This window comes from Leptodactylus fuscus, chromosome 2, assembly GCF_031893055.1.
Source record: "Leptodactylus fuscus isolate aLepFus1 chromosome 2, aLepFus1.hap2, whole genome shotgun sequence".
Classification (NCBI taxonomy): Eukaryota; Metazoa; Chordata; class Amphibia; order Anura; family Leptodactylidae; genus Leptodactylus; species Leptodactylus fuscus.
In genome coordinates, this window is record NC_134266.1 from 70,331,186 (window position 1) to 70,353,307 (window position 22,122).

Below are 22,122 nucleotides of genomic sequence, written 5' to 3' on the forward strand. Positions count from 1 at the left end.
TTCTAGTATTAGTATTTCCAATATACACTTCCATAGCATACATATCACTAAATGAATGGTGCACAACAGTATGTAATGTAATGTAACTGACATGTGAGGTCAATATGTTGTAACTTCTCGTATAATATGTTAATGTGCATTCACTGTAAAATTACCATTCAAACTACAGTTTTTGTGACACTCATTGCTACCTATGACTGCTTTCTTATGTTACTACAGTATAACATAATACCGTTAGCCATATAAGCTAAATAAAACTACACTAGACAGAAATTACATCAGATTTATCACAATGCAAAATCTCAACCTCATCCACATGGCTCTCCATAATGCCGCACCTCCCTACATCTCCTCCCTCATCTCTGTCTACCGCCCAACCCGTGTTGTCCATTCACTCAATGACCTAACATTTACATTAACGTATACAAGACTTTTCCCAAGTTGCACCACTTCTCTGGAATGCTATATCCCGGACAATCAGATTAACTCCCAATTTCTACAGGTTCAAGTGCAAACTAAAGACACATCTTTTCAGACATGCCTATTACAATTCCTAATGTAAACCCTTCCGTACTGTAATTAGAATCCCTAAAATGAACCCTTCTCTGTTCCCGCTTCCACATTACCCCACATATGATGCCGTTTCAGACTAATTTTGTATGTCCAGGCACCCTCTGCACATTAAAGGACACAACTGATGACGGCTCATAAAGTTTTATGTTTGTGTAATGACAGTAGACTCTATTACAAAATTGTCTAACCATTGTATAAGCAATGCTACCTCCGATGCCGCCCCTGCTACCTCTTGTGTCACCCCCTCTACCTCATAGATTGATAGATTGTAAGCTCTTTTGAGCAGGGCCCTCTGTTCCATTGTAAGAAGTGACTATTTCTTTTTGCCTGTATTTGAACCCTACAAATTATTCAGTGCTACGGAATATGTAGGCGCTATATAAATTTTATCATTATTATTATTATTATTATTATTAAAGTCGGTATGATAGATTTGGTGCTACACTCCAGTTGTTTTTGACACTTTACTTTTTCTTGCACTATGTCTAATCTTTCATAGAAAATGGTGCACATGTGCTAATAAATGTAGCACCTTTTGTCACTCTTATTCATGCCCCTTTTACTAAAAGTAAACCCCCCAAAACACACACATTTTATGTACATCACATACACCATACTTCCAAACCTGAATAGCAATATAAGCTCTGTCATACATTATCCCTGCTTTCATGTTCTGTGCCCAAATGCACACTCTTGCCATCCTAGTTTAGAGATAAAAGCCACTGGCAGCAACTGGCTGTGAGAGATGAGCCAAAACTATTAAGGAGAACATGTCAGGCAAATCTGGGACACTAAACCACCAGCATGTCCTTAAGGATAAGTGGTTTAGGGTCTTAAAGGGATTTTACCATTAAGATGCTTTTTTTTCTCGATAATTTGTAGGAATAGCCTTAAGAAAGACTATTCTTCTCCTACCTTTAGATGTCTTCTCCGCGCCGCTGTTCGGTTGAAATCCTGGTTTTCTTTGGTATGCAAATGAGTTCTCAAACAGCACTGGGGGCGTCCCCAATGCTGTGAGAGAACTCTCCAGCGCCACCTCCATCTTCTTCAGGAACGGTCTCTATACGCCTCTTCTTCTGGAGCTGGGTTTCAATCTTCTAGGCCTGGGGCAGAGCAGACTGCACATGCTCACGGCCACAAGAAAATGGCCGCTTACGTTTACTGTCATTTTTCTTGTGGCCGCGGGCATGCGCAGTCTGCTCTGCTCAAGGCCTAGGAGATTCAAACCCAGCTCCGGAAGAAGACGTGCTTTGAATATACCTATAGATTGTCAGTCCACCCAAGGGAGTTAAAAAAATCCCTAATACTTATTGATGTGTTATACTGATGTGCTCAGTTCTTCAATGAAGCTGGGGAACTACAATTCACATCTGGTACAAGCACGGTGAAGCTGAGATGCAATGTTATGGCTTCTTTTAAGAAATGCATATGTACTAAGAGCACCAGAGACGAGACCCTGAGAACATAGCAGTTGTCTCTGAGTAAGTATTAGGATTTATATTGAAACTATTTTTGGGGAAGACAGGACACTATAGGCGTACTTAGAACATTGGTTGTTGGTGGTTTACAGTCCCAAATTTGCTTGACAGGTTCGCACATACACATAATATATCCATCTACTACCAGCAGACTACAGCTAAATGTGGGAAGCTATATAAAATTTTGCATGTGTAATGGTCAAACATACAAGATTAACAGCAGATGTTATTGTAATAAAGCTGCCTGTATACCTAAGATAGCAATCAGCCAACTGATCTATAGACACGCATACCCACATGGCTGAGAAGTGTATATGTCCTAAACTGGGAGACATGACATGCTATCTGACATGTCAGCAGGCAGCAAAAGAACTGAAATCCAGAAAATGTTGGGAGAAGAATTTGGAAGTCTCCGATGGTCAGCTGAGGTTTAAAAGGGTTTTTCAGAATTTAAGATGGCCAGTTCCTGCACCATATACACTCACCGGCCACTTTATTAGGTACACCTGTCCAACTGCTCGTTAACACTTAATTTCTAATCAGCCAATCACATGGCGGCAACTCAGTGCATTTAGGCATATAGACATAGTCAAGACAATCTCCTGCAGTTCAAACCGAGCATCAGTATGGGGAAGAAAGGTGATTTGAGTGCCTTTGAACGTGGCATGGTTGTTGGTGCCAGAAGGGCTGGGCTGAGTATTTCAGAAACTGCTGATCTACTGGGATTTTCACGCACAACCATCTCTAGGGTTTACAGAGAATGGTCCGAAAAAGAAAAAACATCCAGTGAGCGGCAGTTCTGTGGGCGGAAATGCGTTGTTGATGCCAGAGGTCAGAGGAGAATGGCCAGACTGGTTCGAGCTGATAGAAAGGCAACAGTGACTCAAATAGCCACCCGTTACAACCAAGGTAGCCAGAAGAGCATCTCTGAACGCACAGTACGTCGAACTTTGAGGCAGATGGGCTACAGCAGCAGAAGACCACACCGGGTGCCACTCCTTTCAGCTAAGAACAGGAAACTGAGGCTACAATTTGCACAAGCTCATCGAAATTGGACAATTGAAGATTGGAAAAACGTTGCCTGGTCTGATGAGTCTCGATTTCTGCTGCGACATTCGGATGGTAGGGTCAGAATTTGGCGTCAACAACATGAAAGCATGGATCCATCCTGCCTTGTATCAACGGTTCAGGCTGGTGGTGGTGGTGTCATGGTGTGGGGAATATTTTCTTGGCACTCTTTGGGCCCCTTGGTACCAATTGAGCATCGTTGCAACGCCAAAGCCTACCTGAGTATTGTTGCTGACCATGTCCATCCCTTTATGACCACAATGTACCCAACATCTGATGGCTACTTTCAGCAGGATAATGCGCCATGTCATAAAGCTGGAATCATCTCAGACTGGTTTCTTGAACATGACAATGAGTTCACTGTACTCCAATGGCCTCCACAGTCACCAGATCTCAATCCAATAGAGCATCTTTGGGATGTGGTGGAACGGGAGATTCGCATCATGGATGTGCAGCCGACAAATCTGCGGCAACTGTGTGATGCCATCATGTCAATATGGACCAAAATCTCTGAGGAATGCTTCCAGCACCTTGTTGAATCTATGCCACGAAGAATTGAGGCAGTTCTGAAGGCAAAAGGGGGTCCAACCCGTTACTAGCATGGTGTACCTAATAAAGTGGCCGGTGAGTGTACATGTACTATGCACAACACAGGGCCAGAAGCATAAAGCCCTGATATCTGTATAGTTGCCGGTAACGCTAGGTTCACACTAGCGCCCGGAGTCCGTTCTGAGCTTTCCGTCTTCTGCATGCAGAAGACGGAAAGCTGTCAGACCGGATCCGGCTGTGAGCGCCAGTGAGCGTTTTATGCTCTCCCCCTTCAAACGTTTTTTTTTTTTTAAACCAGAGTACTGCATGTCCAACTTTGTGTCCAATTTTTAAAAAAAACAGTTTTGTGGTGGAGAGCATAAAACATTCACCGGCGCTCACGGCCGGATAACGTTCAAACCTATTCAAATGAATGGGTGAGAAAGACTCCTGCAGGTTTCTGTCTCCTGCCTCTGTTTTGTGCAGGAAACGGAAACCTGCATGAACGGAGACCAGGCGCAGATGTGAACAAGCCCTAACCAGTACTGCAGTTTAGCTCCCGTTGACTTCAATGGGAGCTGAGTTGCAGTACCTGGCCACTATGCAGAACACATTTTTTTCCTCACCAGGGAAGAATTAGGATACCCCCTGCACATTCTATTAACGTAAGTGCAGTGTATGGCTAAGGCCCCACGTTGCGGAAACAAAGCTTTTTTTGTTACAGATTTTGTTGCAGTTTTTTGAGCCAAAGCCAAGAGTGGATTGAGCAGAAGGGAGAAGTATAAGTAATTTATATATATTTCCCATTCCTCTTGTAGCCATTCTTGGCTTTGACTCAAAAAACCGCAACAAAATCTGCAACGTGGGGCCTTAGCCTATAATATAAAATCTTGTGTTTCATCAAAAATATTAAAAAAAACACCACATTGTAAAAAAGTAATTTATCAATGAGTAAAATAGTAAGAAGTCATCTGGATTTAACTTGAAGGTTTTTCACCTTGTGTCCAAGTTACACCAATCTCAGTAGTAAATATTAGAGATGAGCGAACAGTGTTCTATCGAACTCATGTTCGATCGGATATTAGGCTGTTCGGCATGTTCGAATCGAATCGAACACCGCGTGGTAAAGTGCGCCATTACTCGATTCCCCTCCCACCTTCCCTGGCGCCTTTTTTGCTCCAATAACAGCGCAGGGTAGGTGGGACAGGAACTACGACACCGGTGACGTTGAGAAAAGTAGGCAAAACCCATTGGCTGCCGAAAACATGTGACCTCTAATTTAAAAGAACAGCGCCGCCCAGGTTCGCGTCATTCTGAGCTTGCAATTCACCGAGGACGGAGGTTTCCGTCCAGCTAGCTAGGGCTTAGATTCTGGGTAGGCAGGGACAGGCTGGGATAGGAAGGAGAAGACAACCACAACAGCTCTTGTAAGAGCTAAATTCCAGGGAGAAGCTTGTCAGTGTAACGTGGCACTGACGGGCTCAATCGCCGCAACCCAGCTTTCCCAGGATCCTGAATGGAATACACTGTCAGTGTATTCCCGTATACCCGATATATACCCCGATACCCGTTCCAACGGTGTGCCCCCCCACCTTCACCCCAGAAATACCCTGCAAGTCCCCTAGCAATAGAATTGGGGCTATATACACCCACAATTTTTACTACTGGTATACAGTGCCATTGTCTGACTGGGAATTCAAAGAATATATTGGGAATACAAATACCCTCATTTCTTGCTACTGCCATATAGTGCCAGTGTCTGACTGGGAATTCAAAGAATATATTGGGGTTACGTGCACCCACAATTTTTACTACTGGTATACAGTGCCATTGTCTGACTGGGAATTCAAAGAGTATATTGGGAATACAAATACCCTCATTTCTTGCTACTGCCATATAGTGCCAGTGTCTGACTGGGAATTCAAAGAATATATTGGGGTTACGTGCACCCACAATTTTTACTACTGGTATACAGTGCCATTGTCTGACTGGGAATTCAAAGAATATATTGGGGTTATAAATACCCTCATTTCTTGCTACTGCCATATAGTGCCAGTTTCTGACTGGTAATTCAAAGAATATATTGGGGTTACGTGCACCCACAATTTTTACTACTGGTATACAGTGCCATTGTCTGACTGGGAATTCAAAGAATATATTGGGAATACAAATACCCTCATTTCTTGCTACTGCCATATAGTGCCAGTTTCTGACTGGTAATTCAAAGAATATATTGGGGTTACGTGCACCCACAATTTTTACTACTGGTATACAGTGCCATTGTCTGACTGGGAATTCAAAGAATATATTGGGGTTACGTGCACCCACAATTTTTACTACTGGTATACAGTGCCAGTGTCTGACTGGGAATTCAAAGAATATATTGGGGTTACGTGCACCCACAATTTTTACTACTGGTATACAGTGCCATTGTCTGACTGGGAATTCAAAGAATATATTGGGGTTATAAATACCCTCATTTCTTGCTACTGCCATATAGTGCCAGTTTCTGACTGGTAATTCAAAGAATATATTGGGGTTACGTGCACCCACAATTTTTACTACTGGTATACAGTGCCATTGTCTGACTGGGAATTCAAAGAATATATTGGGAATACAAATACCCTCATTTCTTGCTACTGCCATATAGTGCCAGTGTCTGACTGGGAATTCAAAGAATATATTGGGGTTACGTGCACCCACAATTTTTACTACTGGTATACAGTGCCATTGTCTGACTGGGAATTCAAAGAATATATTGGGAATACAAATACCCTCATTTCTTGCTACTGCCATATAGTGCCAGTGTCTGACTGGGAATTCAAAGAATATATTGGGGTTACGTGCACCCACAATTTTTACTACTGGTATACAGTGCCATTGTCTGACTGGGAATTCAAAGAATATATTGGGAATACAAATACCCTCATTTCTTGCTACTGCCATATAGTGCCAGTGTCTGACTGGGAATTCAAAGAATATATTGGGGTTACGTGCACCCACAATTTTTACTACTGGTATACAGTGCCATTGTCTGACTGGGAATTCAAAGAATATATTGGGAATACAAATACCCTCATTTCTTGCTACTGCCATATAGTGCCAGTTTCTGACTGGTAATTCAAAGAATATATTGTGGTTACGTGCACCCACAATTTTTACTACTGGTATACAGTGCCATTGTCTGACTGGGAATTCAAAGAATATATTGGGGTTATAAATACCCTCATTTCTTGCTACTGCCATATAGTGCCAGTTTCTGACTGGTAATTCAAAGAATATATTGTGGTTACGTGCACCCACAATTTTTACTACTGGTATACAGTGCCATTGTCTGACTGGGAATTCAAAGAATATATTGGGAATACAAATACCCTCATTTCTTGCTACTGCCATATAGTGCCAGTGTCTGACTGGGAATTCAAAGAATATATTGTGGTTACGTGCACCCACAATTTTTACTACTGGTATACAGTGCCAATTTCTAACTAGGAATTCAAAATGCGCAAGGCTCCCGGAAAGGGACGTGGACGAGGCCGTGGGCGAGGTCGGGGGAATGGTTCTGGGGAGCAAGGTAGCAGTGAAGCCACAGGGCGTCCCGTGCCTACTCCTGTGGGGCAGCAAGCATTGCGCCACTCCACAGTGCCAGGGTTGCTTGCCACATTAACTAAACTGCAGGGTACAAACCTTAGTAGGCCCGAGAACCAGGAACAGGTCTTGCAATGGCTGTCAGAGAACGCTTACAGCACATTGTCCAGCAGCCAGTCAGACTCTGCCTCCTCTCCTCCTATTACCCAACAGTCTTGTCTTCCTTCCTCCCAAAATTCCGAAGCTTTACAGAACAATAACCCAAACTGTCCCTGCTCCCCAGAGCTGTTCTCCGCTCCTTTCATTGTCCCTCAACCTGCCTCTCCACGTCACGATTCCACGAACCTAACAGAGGAGCATCTGTGTCCAGATGCTCAAACACTAGAGTCTCCTCCATCTCCGTTCGATTTGGTGGTGGATGACCAGCAACCCACCCTCATCGACGATGATGTGACGCAGTTGCCGTCAGGGCATCCAGTTGACCGGCGCATTGTGCGGGAGGAGGCGATGAGACAGGAGTTGGAAGAGGAAGTGGTGGATGATGAGGACACTGACCCGACCTGGACAGGGGGGATGTCAAGCGGGGAAAGTAGTGTGGATGTTGAGGCAGGTGCAGCACCAAAAAGGGTAGCTAGAGGCAGAGGCAGAGGTCAGCAGCTTAGGCGAAGCCAGGCCACACCCGGAATCTCCCAAGATGTTCCAGTTCGTACCCAGCCCCGAAAAACTCCCACCTCGAGGGCACGTTTCTCGAAGGTGTGGAGTTTTTTCAAGGAATGCGCCGAGGACAGATATAGTGTTGTCTGCACAATTTGCCTCTCGAAATTGATTAGGGGCTCTGAGAAGAGCAACCTGTCCACCACTTCAATGCGCCGTCATTTGGAATCCAAGCACTGGAATCAGTGGCAGGCAGCAACGGCAGGACAAAGGCCGCCTGCCGTTCACGCCACTGCCACTGCCTCTGCCACTGCCTCTGCCACTGCCACTGCTGACTGTGCTGGCGATGCACTCCAGAGGACGAGCCAGGACACCACTTCATCTGCCTCCGCCACTTTGTTGACTTCTACCTCATCCTCCCCTGGTCCTGTCTTATCTCCTTCTCCTGCACCATCAAAGGCACCATCAGGCGTTTCTTTACAACAACCCACCATCTCTCAGACATTGGAGCGGCGGCAGAAATACACTGCTAACCACCCACACGCGCAAGCCTTGAACGCCAACATCGCTAAACTGCTGGCCCAGGAGATGTTGGCGTTCCGGCTTGTTGAAACTCCCGCCTTCCTGGACCTGATGGCAACTGCGGCACCTCGCTATGCCGTCCCTAGCCGTCACTACTTCTCCCGGTGTGCCGTCCCCGCCTTGCACCAGCACGTGTCACTCAACATCAGGCGGGCCCTTAGTTCCGCGCTTTGCACAAAGGTCCACTTGACCACCGACGCGTGGACAAGTGCATGCGGACAGGGACGCTACATTTCACTGACGGCACACTGGGTGAATGTAGTTGAGGCTGGGACTGCTTCCCAAACTGGCCCGGTGTACCTCGTCTCCCCGCCTAACATTCCTGGCAGGGACACGAGAAGAACACCCCCCTCCTCCTCCTCCTCTACCGCCTCCTCCTCCGCCACCGCCTCCTCCTCCGCCACCGCCTCCTCCTCCGCTGTTAGATTGACCCCAGCTACGAGTTGGAAACGTTGCAGCACTGGCGTTGGTAGACGTCAGCAGGCTGTGCTGAAGCTGATCAGCTTGGGGGACAGACAGCACACTGCCTCCGAGGTGAGGGATGCCCTCCTCGATGAGACGGCAATATGGTTTGAGCCGCTGCACCTGGGCCCAGGCATGGTCGTTTGTGATAACGGCCGGAACCTGGTAGCAGCTCTGGAGCTTGCCGGACTCCAACATGTTCCATGCCTGGCCCACGTCTTCAACCTAGTGGTGCAACGTTTCCTAAAGAGCTACCCCAATGTTCCAGAGCTACTGGTGAAAGTGCGGCGCATGTGCGCCCACTTTCGCAAGTCGACAGTAGCCGCTGCTAGCTTAAAATCTCTCCAGCAACGCCTGCATGTGCCACAACACCGGCTTTTGTGCGACGTCCCCACACGCTGGAACTCAACGTTTCAGATGTTGAATAGAGTGGTTGAGCAGCAGAGACCTTTGATGGAATACCAGCTACAAAACCCTAGGGTGCCACAAAGTCAGCTGCCTCAGTTTCACATCCATGAGTGGCCATGGATGAGAGACCTTTGTGACATCCTACGGGTCTTTGAGGAGTCCACAAGGAGGGTGAGCTCTGAGGATGCGATGGTGAGCCTTACAATCCCGCTCTTGTGTGTTCTGAGAGAATCCCTGATTGACATCAGGGATAACTCAGATCACACAGAGGAGTTAGGGATAGCATCCGATCCGTCACAGCTGGAGAGTAGGTCCACACATCTGTCCGCTTCACTGCGTTTAATGGAGGAGGAGGAGGAGGAGGAGGAGGAAGAAGAGTTGTCCGATGATGTGATGGTGATACAGGAGGCTTCCGGGCAACTTCGAATCGTCCCATTGTTGCAGCGCGGATGGGTAGACATGGAGGATGAGGAGGAAATGGAGATTGAACTTTCCGGTGGGGCCAGAGGAGTCATGCCAACTAACACTGTGGCAGACATGGCTGAGTTCATGTTGGGGTGCTTTACAACCGACAAGCGTATTGTCAAAATCATGGAGGACAACCAGTACTGGATCTTTGCTATCCTTGACCCCCGGTATAAAAACAACATCTCGTCTTTTATTCCGGTAGAGGGGAGGGCCAATCGCATCAATGCTTGCCACAGGCAATTGGTGCAGAATATGATGGAGATGTTTCCAGCATGTGACGTTGGCGGCAGGGAGGGCAGTTCTTCCAGTAGGCAACCAAGTTCTCACCGGTCCACACAAACGAGGGGCACACTGTCTAAGGTCTGGGACACCTTGATGGCACCCCCTCGCCAAAGTGCCGCCACGGAGGGTCCTAGTGTCACCAGGCGTGAGAAGTATAGGCGCATGTTGCGGGAATACCTTTCCGACCACAGCCCTGTCCTCTCCGACCCCTCTGCGCCCTACACGTATTGGGTGTCGAAGTTGGACCTGTGGCTTGAACTTGCCCTATATGCCTTGGAGGTGCTGTCCTGTCCTGCCGCCAGCGTCCTATCTGAGAGGGTGTTCAGTGCAGCCGGTGGCATCATCACTGACAAGCGCACCCGTCTGTCAGCTGAGAGTGCCGACCGGCTCACTTTGATAAAAATGAACCACCACTGGATAGAGCCTTCATTTTTGTGCCCACCTGTGTAAAGCACCCCAACATGAAACTCCATGTCTGTACTCAACCTCTCCAATTCCTCCGCATCCTCATACTCATCCACCATAAGCGTTGCACAATTCTGCTAATACTAGGCTCCCTCCAACATGATTTCCCCCAACTCTGCTGGTTAGAGGCTCCCTCCACCCTGATTTCCACCAACTCTGCTGGTTAGAGGCTCCCTCCACCCTGCTTTCCCACAACTCTGCTGGTTAGAGGCTCCCTCCACCATGAATTTGCCCAAACTGGGCTGGTTAGAGGCTCCCTCCACCATGAATTGGTCCAAACTGGGTTTTTTAGAGGCTCCCTCCACCATGAATTGGTCCAAACTGGGGTTTTTAGAGGCTCCCTCCACCATGAATTGGTCCAAACTGGGCTGTTTAGCGGCTCCCTCCACCATTAATTGGTCCAAACTGGGCTGGTTAGAGGCTCCCTCCACCATGAATTTGCCCAAACTGGGCTGTTTAGAGGCTCCCTCCACCATGAATTTGCCCAAACTGGGCTGGTTAGAGGCTCCCTCCACCATGAATTGGTCCAAACTGGGCTGTTTAGAGGCTCCCTCCACCATTAATTGGTCCAAACTGGGCTGGTTAGAGGCTCCCTCCACCATGAATTTCCCAAAACTTGGCTGTTTAGAGGCTCCCTCCACCATTAATTGGTCCAAACTGGGCTGGTTAGAGGCTCCCTCCACCATGAATTTGCCCAAACTGGGCTGTTTAGAGGCTCCCTCCACCATGAATTGGTCCAAACTGGGTTTTTTAGAGGCTCCCTCCACCATGAATTGGTCCAAACTGGGCTGTTTAGAGGCTCCCTCCACCATGAATTTGCCCAAACTGGGCTGTTTAGCGGCTCCCTCCACCATTAATTGGTCCAAACTGGGCTGGTTAGAGGCTCCCTCCACCATGAATTTGCCCAAACTGGGCTGTTTAGAGGCTCCCTCCACCATGAATTTGCCCAAACTGGGCTGGTTAGAGGCTCCCTACACCATGAATTGGTCCAAACTGGGTTTTTTAGAGGCTCCCTCCACCATGAATTTGCCCAAACTGGGCTGTTTAGAGGCTCCCTCCACCATGAATTGGTCCAAACTGGGCTGTTTAGAGGCTCCCTCCACCATTAATTGGTCCAAACTGGGCTGGTTAGAGGCTCCCTCCACCATGAATTTCCCAAAACTTGGCTGTTTAGAGGCTCCCTCCACCATTAATTGGTCCAAACTGGGCTGGTTAGAGGCTCCCTCCACCATTAATTGGTCCAAACTGGGCTGGTTAGAGGCTCCCTCCACCATGAATTTGCCCAAACTGGGCTGTTTAGAGGCTCCCTCCACCATGAATTGGTCCAAACTGGGTTTTTTAGAGGCTCCCTCCACCATGAATTGGTCCAAACTGGGCTGGTTAGAGGCTCCCTCCACCATGAATTTGCCCAAACTGGGCTGTTTAGCGGCTCCCTCCACCATTAATTGGTCCAAACTGGGCTGGTTAGAGGCTCCCTCCACCATGAATTTGCCCAAACTGGGCTGTTTAGAGGCTCCCTCCACCATGAATTTGCCCAAACTGGGCTGGTTAGAGGCTCCCTCCACCATGAATTGGTCCAAACTGGGGTTTTTAGAGGCTCCCTCCACCATGAATTGGTCCAAACTTGGCTGTTTAGAGGCTCCCTCCACCATGAATTGGTCCAAACTGGGGTGGTTAGAGGCTCCCTCCACCATTAATTGGTCCAAACTGGGCTGGTTAGAGGCTCCCTCCACCATTAATTGGTCCAAACTGGGCTGGTTAGAGGCTCCCTCCACCATTAATTGGTCCAAACTGGGCTGGTTAGAGGCTCCCTCCACCATGAATTGGTCCAAACTGGGGTTTTTAGAGTCTCCCTCCACCATGAATTGGTCCAAACTTGGCTGTTTAGAGGCTCCCTCCACCATGAATTGGTCCAAACTGGGGTGGTTAGAGGCTCCCTCCACCATTAATTGGTCCAAACTGGGCTGGTTAGAGGCTCCCTCCACCATTAATTGGTCCAAACTGGGCTGGTTAGAGGCTCCCTCCACCATGAATTTGCCCAAACTGGGCTGTTTAGAGGCTCCCTCCACCATGAATTGGTCCAAACTGGGTTTTTTAGAGGCTCCCTCCACCATGAATTGGTCCAAACTGGGCTGTTTAGAGGCTCCCTCCACCATGAATTTGCCCAAACTGGGCTGTTTAGCGGCTCCCTCCACCATTAATTGGTCCAAACTGGGCTGGTTAGAGGCTCCCTCCACCATGAATTTGCCCAAACTGGGCTGTTTAGAGGCTCCCTCCACCATGAATTTGCCCAAACTGGGCTGGTTAGAGGCTCCCTCCACCATGAATTGGTCCAAACTGGGGTTTTTAGAGGCTCCCTCCACCATGAATTGGTCCAAACTTGGCTGTTTAGAGGCTCCCTCCACCATGAATTGGTCCAAACTGGGGTGGTTAGAGGCTCCCTCCACCATTAATTGGTCCAAACTGGGCTGGTTAGAGGCTCCCTCCACCATTAATTGGTCCAAACTGGGCTGGTTAGAGGCTCCCTCCACCATTAATTGGTCCAAACTGGGCTGGTTAGAGGCTCCCTCCACCATTAATTGGTCCAAACTGGGCTGGTTAGAGGCTCCCTCCACCATGAATTTGCCCAAACTGGGCTGGTTAGAGGCTCCCTCCACCATGAATTGGTCCAAACTGGGTTTTTTAGAGGCTCCCTCCACCATGAATTTGCCCAAACTGGGCTGGTTAGAGGCTCCCTCCACCATGAATTGGTCCAAACTGGGTTTTTTAGAGGCTCCCTCCACCATGAATTTGCCCACACTGGGCTGGTTAGAGGCTCCCTCCACCATGAATTGGTCCAAACTGGGGTTTTTAGAGGCTCCCTCCACCATGAATTTGCCCAAACTGGGGTGTTTAGAGGCTCCCTCCACCATGAATTTGCCCAAACTCTGCTGGTTAGAGGCTCAATCCACCCTGATTTTCAAAACAAATGTTGGTGCCAACCTCAACTTACTACAAGGGCCAAATTCACTGCTGGTGACAAGCTCTCCTCACTGCAAGTGCCAAATACACATGTTTCAAGGTGTTTTCCTACTGTCAGAGATGTGGTATTGAGTGTGTAAAGTGTGTAGTTGTTAGGCTGTGATGTTGGGGTAATAGAGGGTCTTTGGTGTGTTAGATGCCCCCAGACATGCTTCCCCTGCTGTCCCAGTGTCATTCCAGAGGTGTTGGCATCATTTCCTGGGGTGTCATAGTGGACTTGGTGACCCTCCAGACACGGATTTGGGTTTCCCCCTTAACGAGTATCTGTTCCCCATAGACTATAATGGGGTTCGAAACCCATTCGAACACACGAACATTGAGCGGCTGTTCGAATCGAATTTCGAACCTCGAACATTTTAGTGTTCGCTCATCTCTAGTAAATATATATAAATGACAGTGATTACGGATTTCCTGTGTCACCTACTATCAGATCATGTCTGAGCCGGACCATTTCTACGTACAAATTCAATGACATTGAAATAATACCTAGAGGTCAGGAAACAATTGGACAGTTAATACTTCCCCCCTCCCAGGGCTTAGTAGCCAAAAATAATTTGTGCTTACCGTACATTTCTACACCGGCCTTGTGATACAGAACATTTCCATGTGAACTGAAATCTAGATCTAGGCTTATTACTATGCACATGCTGTATAAATTGTAATGATCACAAAGAACATTAAATATCTTATATTGTGCAAAGAAATCCACGGCAACGATTAACACAGACGCTATGATAAAGCTATTATGCATGAAGTAAAACGTACAGTAGTTCTGGATCCTTTACAGCTGGTATAACTGATGAGATAAAAGGAAGAGGCTGCTCAGTAGAGAACACAGATTAAATATCTGCTAGACTTCTACCCAGGATAGTATTCACTCCTTGCTCCCCTTATCCCCAGTCTTCACATTTGGGACTAGAGATGAGCGAGTACTGTTCGGATCAGCCGATCCGAACAGCACGCACGCATAGAAATGAATGGACGTAGCCGGCACGTGGAGGGTTAAGCGCGCCGGCTACGTCCAAGCGGAAGTACCAGGTGCATCCATTCATTTCTATGGAGCGTGCTGTTCGGATCGGCTGATCCAAACAGTACTCGCTCATCTCTATTTGAGACATTTTTTGAGACAGTTTTCTTCCTTCTGGAGGAGCACTAATCTGTATACCTTTACCCATGGAGAATTTCCTTGTAATACTACCTACTATATACCACTGCCTTTGGCATTTGCTATATCTGTATATACTTACAAAAGAGGGAGTGAATACGGGACAGGTTTTCCTAGCAATGCTTAATAAGGCTAAAGCCCCACGTTGCGGAAAAGCCGCTTTTTTGGTTGCAGATTTTGCTGCGTTTTTTTGAGGCAAAGTCAGAAGTGGATTAAGTAGAAGGTATAAGTATAGGAACTTCCTATATAATTCCCAATCCTTTTGCATCTATTCTTGGCTTTGGCTCAAAAAAATGCAGCAAAATCTGCAACAAAAAAGCTGTGTTTCCGCAACGTGGGGCCTCAGCCTGAGAGTGTTGCTAGAGAGAATTTTAGAACTTGTTTTCTGAACAAAGAAAGTACAATAGGTTAATAAAGTTTACGACAAAAATGTGCAGCAATCCCCTCCCTGTACAATAGCAAAACCACATGTGAAGTGGGCCCCCATGTAATGAATAATCACACCACCTTAAGAGAAAACATAATATGGTAAGGCGTGTATATTAGTGTATGGGTGGGCAAATAAAATGCTTACAAATTGTAGTGATCCATCCGCAACGCATGCATAACAGATTTACCTCTTTTACAATGCAGCTGGCTTCATCTCCACTGAAATGGCTCTGTAATAAAAAAAAAAAAAAAAAAGTAAATGCTTATTTCATTTGTCAAAAAAATGAGCTGTCATGTTGTGGAGAGTTTCTCATGCACAGACCAACTTATATAGGCCTGGTTCACATCTGCGTTCGAGCCATTCCATTCCCCTATCGGAATGAAATATGCGAAAAGCACTATTCTCTCTGCATTTTTTGTGCGGAAACCGAGCAGAAACCACACGGATCCCATTATAATCTATGAAGTGCTTGGGTTTCCTTAGGTAACCGCTTTTTTATGCGGATAGTTTTCCGTTCGGGAGGTCCCCAAATGGGCTCCCCAAACAGAACCCCGAACGCAGATGTGGATCGGGGCTTAGAATGTGAATACACAAAAACAATATCAGGCTGTGTTCACACTGTTCGGGTAAGTTCACACTGGTTTTTTTGGTCAAGATGTTGAGGCCGTATCTGCCTCAATATCCTGACCAAAAAGACGGTTCCCATTGAAATCAATGGGAGCCGGTCAGTTCTTTTTTCCTGGAGCGGTTTGTTCTGACTCCCAGAAAAAGAAGCGAGATGCTCATTCTTCCAGGTGGATTCGCCTCTCGATTCCGCCTGAAGACACTCGCTCCTGACTAGGCCCATTCATTTAGGGGAGCGGAGTGTGTGACTGGATGCCGGTACACTGGATGCCTCCACCTCAGGTTCCAGTCCAAAAAACTCTGTGTGAACTTACTCTTATTCGGAGCCTCTGATGGCAATTCTGTCACAATTGATGTCAAGAAAAGCCTGACAAAATCAAAATAATACAACCCAGAAAGGCCCCCACTATGAATTGATAGGAGCACACTGAGGGAATGTAAAGGTGGAAAGCTTCATGAGACCTGCAAGAATTCCTGCAAGTGTTTCACAGCAAGAACCAACCAATTTCAGGTGGTTATTGCCATGGCAGCTTTCAGGGAAACGTGACTGAATATCCCTGTGTGCACGCTGTGTGACCCCAGCCAGAGAATATAGACAACCAGGAATCACCATCTCGACCTGTGAGCAGGACTGTAACATAGGCAACCAGCAGGAGAGAAATTCAGCCGTAGATAAATCAATGTATTGGGTAAAACACTTCAGTAAGCTTAGGCTACAAGTCTGAATATGTTCCTTGAGATAGGAAAACCCCTCTAAAGTTTCCTAGCTGAGAAATTATTCAACAGCAGGAGAATTTACTATCTATCTCTCTATCTATCTATCTATCTATCTATCTATCTATCTATCTATCTATCTATCATATTACAGAAAATGATTGTCCAGGATTTCCTAGCATCCCTTTTACAGGAAAGTGACTGGCATTTCAGGGTCCAGGTAAATAGGATATTGGGTGAAAAACAAATCACAATAGAGTTACTAAATAAACTGTGTTTGTGAATCAGAGACAGAACTGTTTCGACCGGTTGGGCTTAAAGGGGTTGTCCCATCACAAGGATCCTATCTATACTGCTAGTTTATGTGGATTTAAGACTTTTCCTAAATGCATTCCTTTATCAAAACTGCTTTATTTGGCTGCTATCTCAATTTATTCACTTCATTGTTGACACTCCGTTTCTATGGCCCTTGGGATTATCTGCTCACTTGTCAAGTGATGTACCTGCCTTCTCTCAGAGGGGGAGGGAGGGGCTGGGAGCAGCTATGAGCTATTTGTGTCTTTTAAGTAGCGGAGCTTCTCAGATAGGGGAGGTGAGAGCTCCGGGATTTCTGAGCTCTTATCAGTCGGTTTAATTGAATTTGGCTGATAATAGCTGAGATAGGGAGTCCATTACCTCTGTATGTAATGCAAACTGACTGCTACATCAGCTTCACACTGTGGTAATTCATTTACAGCCAATCCCGTGCAAGTGAAACCCCACCCATCTATGTGCCGAAAAAATCAGGAAGTGAAGAGAGCACAACAGCCTGCAGGTTAGTGAACAAGCGTCATTAGAATACCCCTTTAACACAGAGTAGTCTGGCTAAGGGTCAGTGCACACAGAGATTTTGGCGCTGTGGGGAATCGCTCACGTAAATGCAGTGCAGGAAACAGGGACACAGACACTGGATTGCACACAGGTTCAGGCTTTATTCACATGTAACACATACACTGCTTTTACAAAGCCACAGGATAAACAAAACAAAATCCTTCTTGGCTGAGAAACTAACTTAAACGTAAGAAAACTTTTCCCTGACTATACAGGAGACTGGCTACTAGACTCCCACCTTGGCAATAACAACAATGGGTGGCACAGTACCTGCTTTGGAGGTCCGGTCTGGACAGTTCAACTCTGTCATTGTGGTGCCACACTGCTAGTCTTCACACTCAGACTGTTATTAGAGCCTGATTAGTCAGCTGACCTCCCTGGTGTGAGTTTTTACCAAACACCCTTTAGCTGCCTGGCTGGAATATACTTGTCTTCCCAGACTACACCCTTCACTCTCTCACAGCGCTGATTTTGACGCTGAATCCGACTCAAAATCAGCCTCCAAAAAAAGCCTCCCAATTGGGAGGCTTTTTACGCCAAGTAGTGCCCCGGCCTTAAAGTTCTTTTTGAATAATGTTTGACAATAAAATAAAGATGTTTTATATTTTTTTAGTCTCCACAATAACTTCAATATGTTAAACAGAAAATTAAAAAAGCTAAGTATTCCACATACGTTTCCTGTATTGAAAGCAAATAAATGTGCGTATTGCTGAGTCTAGCATAATAGGCTCGGCAATCATAAAGCAAGAACGTAAAATGTGCCAATATAATGAGAAACAGTACTGTGGCGGGTCTGGGTAAGTATTCAGATGTATTTGGCATCTTTCAAATAAAAAGACTGTGGCAGCTATCATGTGTAAGCTTGTTCATATGACGGTCACGCTGGAGCCCTGGAGCAGACAAGAGGTTTATTATAAGATTATGTGGCTACAGTATCATTAGCTGGACCGTAATATAGTAATGATGAATAATGAAGTACCAGCACATACAATTACTTAGTGGACAGTCAGCGCCATAAATAGAAAATCATAAAAGATCATGTAGCAGGTACAGAAAAGCAATCGCAAGTGCACGACTGGTGACAATATGGCTCCTCCACACTCTTCCACCACCAAAACACCTCTGTCTTTTCCTTTGCTAATGCCCAGGCTCCAAGGACTGCGAGTCCCCTGAAGCTTCCCACTAGAAATGAAAGTCACACGTGGACATTCGCTCCTCACTGAAGCTCCCTTTAGCCCGGGCCACACATGGCGTAAATATACAAAAAAATGTAACTTTTACAAAAAGTGTTTTTACTTTGCAAAAGCTTAAAAAATAACTATACAAATTTAGTAACAATTTAATCATATCGACCCAGTGAATAAATGTAAAATTGCTGGATTTTTTATATTTCTAATAAAGTTGATAAAAGTTAATCAATGAGCTATCTCTACCCCGAAATAGGGCTATTAAAGACTAGAACCTGTCCCGCAAAAATACAGTTACATTGATAGAAAAATTAAAAAGTTATAGGTCCTGGCACGTGATGACAGAAAACACAATAAATGGTCATTAAGGCCAGTCACTAAAGGGTTAAGGTTCGTGTCTTTACCTCCTTAGGCTAAGGCCCCCCCAGATGTTCCGCAGCAAAAAAGAGCTGCGGAAAACCCCCCGATGCAACGCATTGCAGTTCTTCCCGCAGCACTTTAGACAGAAAGTTCCCTGAGTTTTCCTCTGCTGATTTTCTGTTACAATTATATGTACAATTTATATGTACTGTATGGTTAAACCGTGAGCGTTTCCATATGTATAATTGACATGTTGCAATTTCAAAAACCAAATATATAGGAATCTCTTATATTTCTATCTTTTCTTCAATCCACTCCTGGCTTCGGCTCAAAAACACCGCAGCAAAATCTGCAACAACAGGCTTTAGCCTTACAATATTACCGTAAAGTGGTTATGTAGATTACCGTATTTGTACAGATACTGCCATACAGTACATATAAATGACAACGTTATGCTGTGCTTAGCTGAATAATAATTAATGGAAAAAAAAAGAAATTTTAGCTTGTTAATAACCATCTCTGAATCACAAGGAATGGCTTCTCCTACAATAGGGCTTGTGAACTTGTTTGTCCGGAGACATCACGCCAAATTACATAACAAAATTGTCCTCATAAAAATATCTGTGGAGAGTTTGACTCATTTCTTAGATTTGGAGTAAAATAAACAGTGATGGATCTAATCTGAGGCAGAGCACTGGGTAAGGATTATACAATCAATTGGACATAGTAAAATCATTGTCTGAGCATCTAGGCTCTGTTCACATGAGCGACATGTAAACCAACCAATTGGTTGCTATGAGTAACTTTCCTGCATTTCATTCCAAGAGAATGGGGCACAGAGGGAGGCGCTGCTGTGCAGGGAAACATTAAAGGGGTTATCCGGTTTCTAACATTGATGACCTATACTTAGGAGGGCAGAGGTCCAACACCCAGGTTCACGATATAATTTGCTGCATAGATTTCAATGGGACAGCAATCGCCGCTACAGTTTGTTAAGCAATCAGCTGCACGGCTCATGGTAAGTAAAGAATACCGCGGTGACCTGTGGATAGGATAAGATGTTAGAAACTGGATAATCCCCTTAAAGGGATTCTACCATTAAAACCTCTTTTTTGTGGATAAGACGTCGGAATAGCCTTTAGAAAGGCTATTCGTCTCTTACCTTTAGATGTGATCTCCGCCACGCCGTTCCTTAGAAATACCGGTTTTTTCACCGTTATGTAAATTAGTTCTCTGGCAGCGATGGGGTGCAGTCTCCAGTGCTGAAAATGCGATGGGGGCGTCCCCACTGTTGCTCCAGAACACCATTCTGTGACGCCTCTATCTTCGGCTGGATCCTCCCCTTCTCTGTCGTCTTCCTCCGACGCCTGCGCAGTTGGCTCTGCCAGTGAGACACTAGTAGAGCCGACTGCGCATGCCGGCTGGCAGCCATTGCACTCGGCTCTGCTGGTGTCTCACTGGCAGAGCCAACTGCGCAGGCGTCAGAGGTGACGCAGGAGGAAGACGACAGAGAAGGGGAGGATCCAGCCGAAGATAGAGGCCTCGCAGGATCGTGTTCTCGAGCTGCAGTGGGGACGCCCTCATCGCATTTTCAGTGCTGGGGCCCGCCCCCATCGCTGTGAGAGAACTAATTTGCATACTGGTAAAAACCGGTATTTCTAAGGAACGGCGTGGTGGAGATCACATCTAAAGGTAAGAGATGAATAGCCTTTCTAAAGGCTATTCCGATATCTTATCCAGAAAAAAAAGAGGTTTTAAGGGTAGAATCCCTTTAAGGCAGAGACTCCACATTGTGCAGCTTCTTTGCTGCAGATTTTGCTTTGCTTTTTTGACATAAAATCTAGGAGTAGAAGTATAAAAAGTATGAGCAGAAGGTAGAAGTATAAGTATATCTATATATTTCCAATCCTTTTGTAGCCACTCCTTGCTTTGGCTCAAAAAACTGTATCAAAATCTGCAACAAAAAAAGCTGCATTTCCACAACTTTGGGCCTCAGCCTGAAAAGGGGCACAGGACCACACCTGCTCTATGCTATTTGGTTGTATTTATTTTGGGGTGACTATAATTCTGTCACTAATATATCTGCAGCCCCACAATTGGGGGCAGTGGACATCATATTCACAGAGATCTGGGCTGAATGGAGAACGTAAGGAAAGAAATCATGTGCAGTCCAAAATGATGTCACTGGATTCATTAGTTGTAGAGAGTTCGAGGCGTAACTATGGGGAAGAAGAAGAAGAAGCAATCGCCAAAATAAAAGTATGTGGTGCTTCATGGGAGGTGAAGGGGGCGTCTCAGATTTAGTATAATTCATGCCGTAATTTGGAGTAAAATACAATACAAATCTATACCCACTAGTAGATGGCATACTGGAGATTTGGCTGGCACCTACTACCAGAAGATGTGCCAGGATCTGGGGCCCTTCATAAATTTGGGCATCCTACTTTGGTGTACTTTCTATAAAGACTGACATATGAAAAACCAGTCTTGATAAATACTCCCATTGCCTTTTAATACCCTGGTAACAATCCTGATAACTTACCCCCCCCCCCCCCTTCTTATGACCCTCCCAAATTATTGCAGACGGCCACCCATCGCAGCACTGAATCCTATCTCACCTGATCCTATATGTACAGGCTCTCCCTATAGACTTTCTATACACTGTATGTATTTACATGATTGCTGCTACTTTCTGATACAATGTCTATTCCTATGTATATACAAGACATCAGACATTGTGAGAAGCTTTTCTACTGCAGGATTCTCAGAGGTCTGATGAGGAAAGTCTCCAGATCTACCATGAGAAGTGTGCCTGACTTCTACACAGCCATAGAGTGGACATTATAGAGTATCTCTATAGGAGACTGTAGCATCTACTATACAGCCTGATACAGCCAGCACTGATCTCCCATATGAAGGACTCATGTGATGTCTCCAGCTGCACTGATGCCATGACAGTGCCCCCATTGTGCCAGGCAGCCCGTGTACATTACCTCTGCCTTGTGCTGCTGCTCTTCCATGTTGTCCAGGTGTCTATAGCTCAGTGTCTCCTGTCCTCAGCTGCCTCTGCTGTGTACACAGACGGCTCTACATCCCACACTGGCTCTGGCGGAGTCTCCGGCTTGTGCTGTCCCGCCCCGGCTTCCTGTATTATTGTCCTGCTGTCATTGTATGGAGGAGGAGCCGCACAGACAT

At 46.0% G+C, this 22,122-nt stretch overlaps 1 protein-coding gene across 1 annotated transcript in view; it reads right to left on the reverse strand.

The window, feature by feature from the left end:
* The window catches only part of DYNLT3 (dynein light chain Tctex-type 3), a 34,159-nt gene extending 12,074 nt beyond the window's left edge, over nt 1-22,085 (reverse strand). The window contains exons 1-2 of the mRNA XM_075262661.1: nt 21,921-22,085; nt 15,360-15,401 (exon numbers count right to left, since the gene is read on the reverse strand). Coding sequence (XP_075118762.1) covers nt 15,360-15,401; nt 21,921-21,947 — 69 coding nt within the window. The 5' untranslated portion in view covers nt 21,948-22,085. The remainder of the gene's footprint in view (nt 1-15,359; nt 15,402-21,920) is intronic.
* Nucleotides 22,086-22,122: the final 37 nt, after the last annotated feature.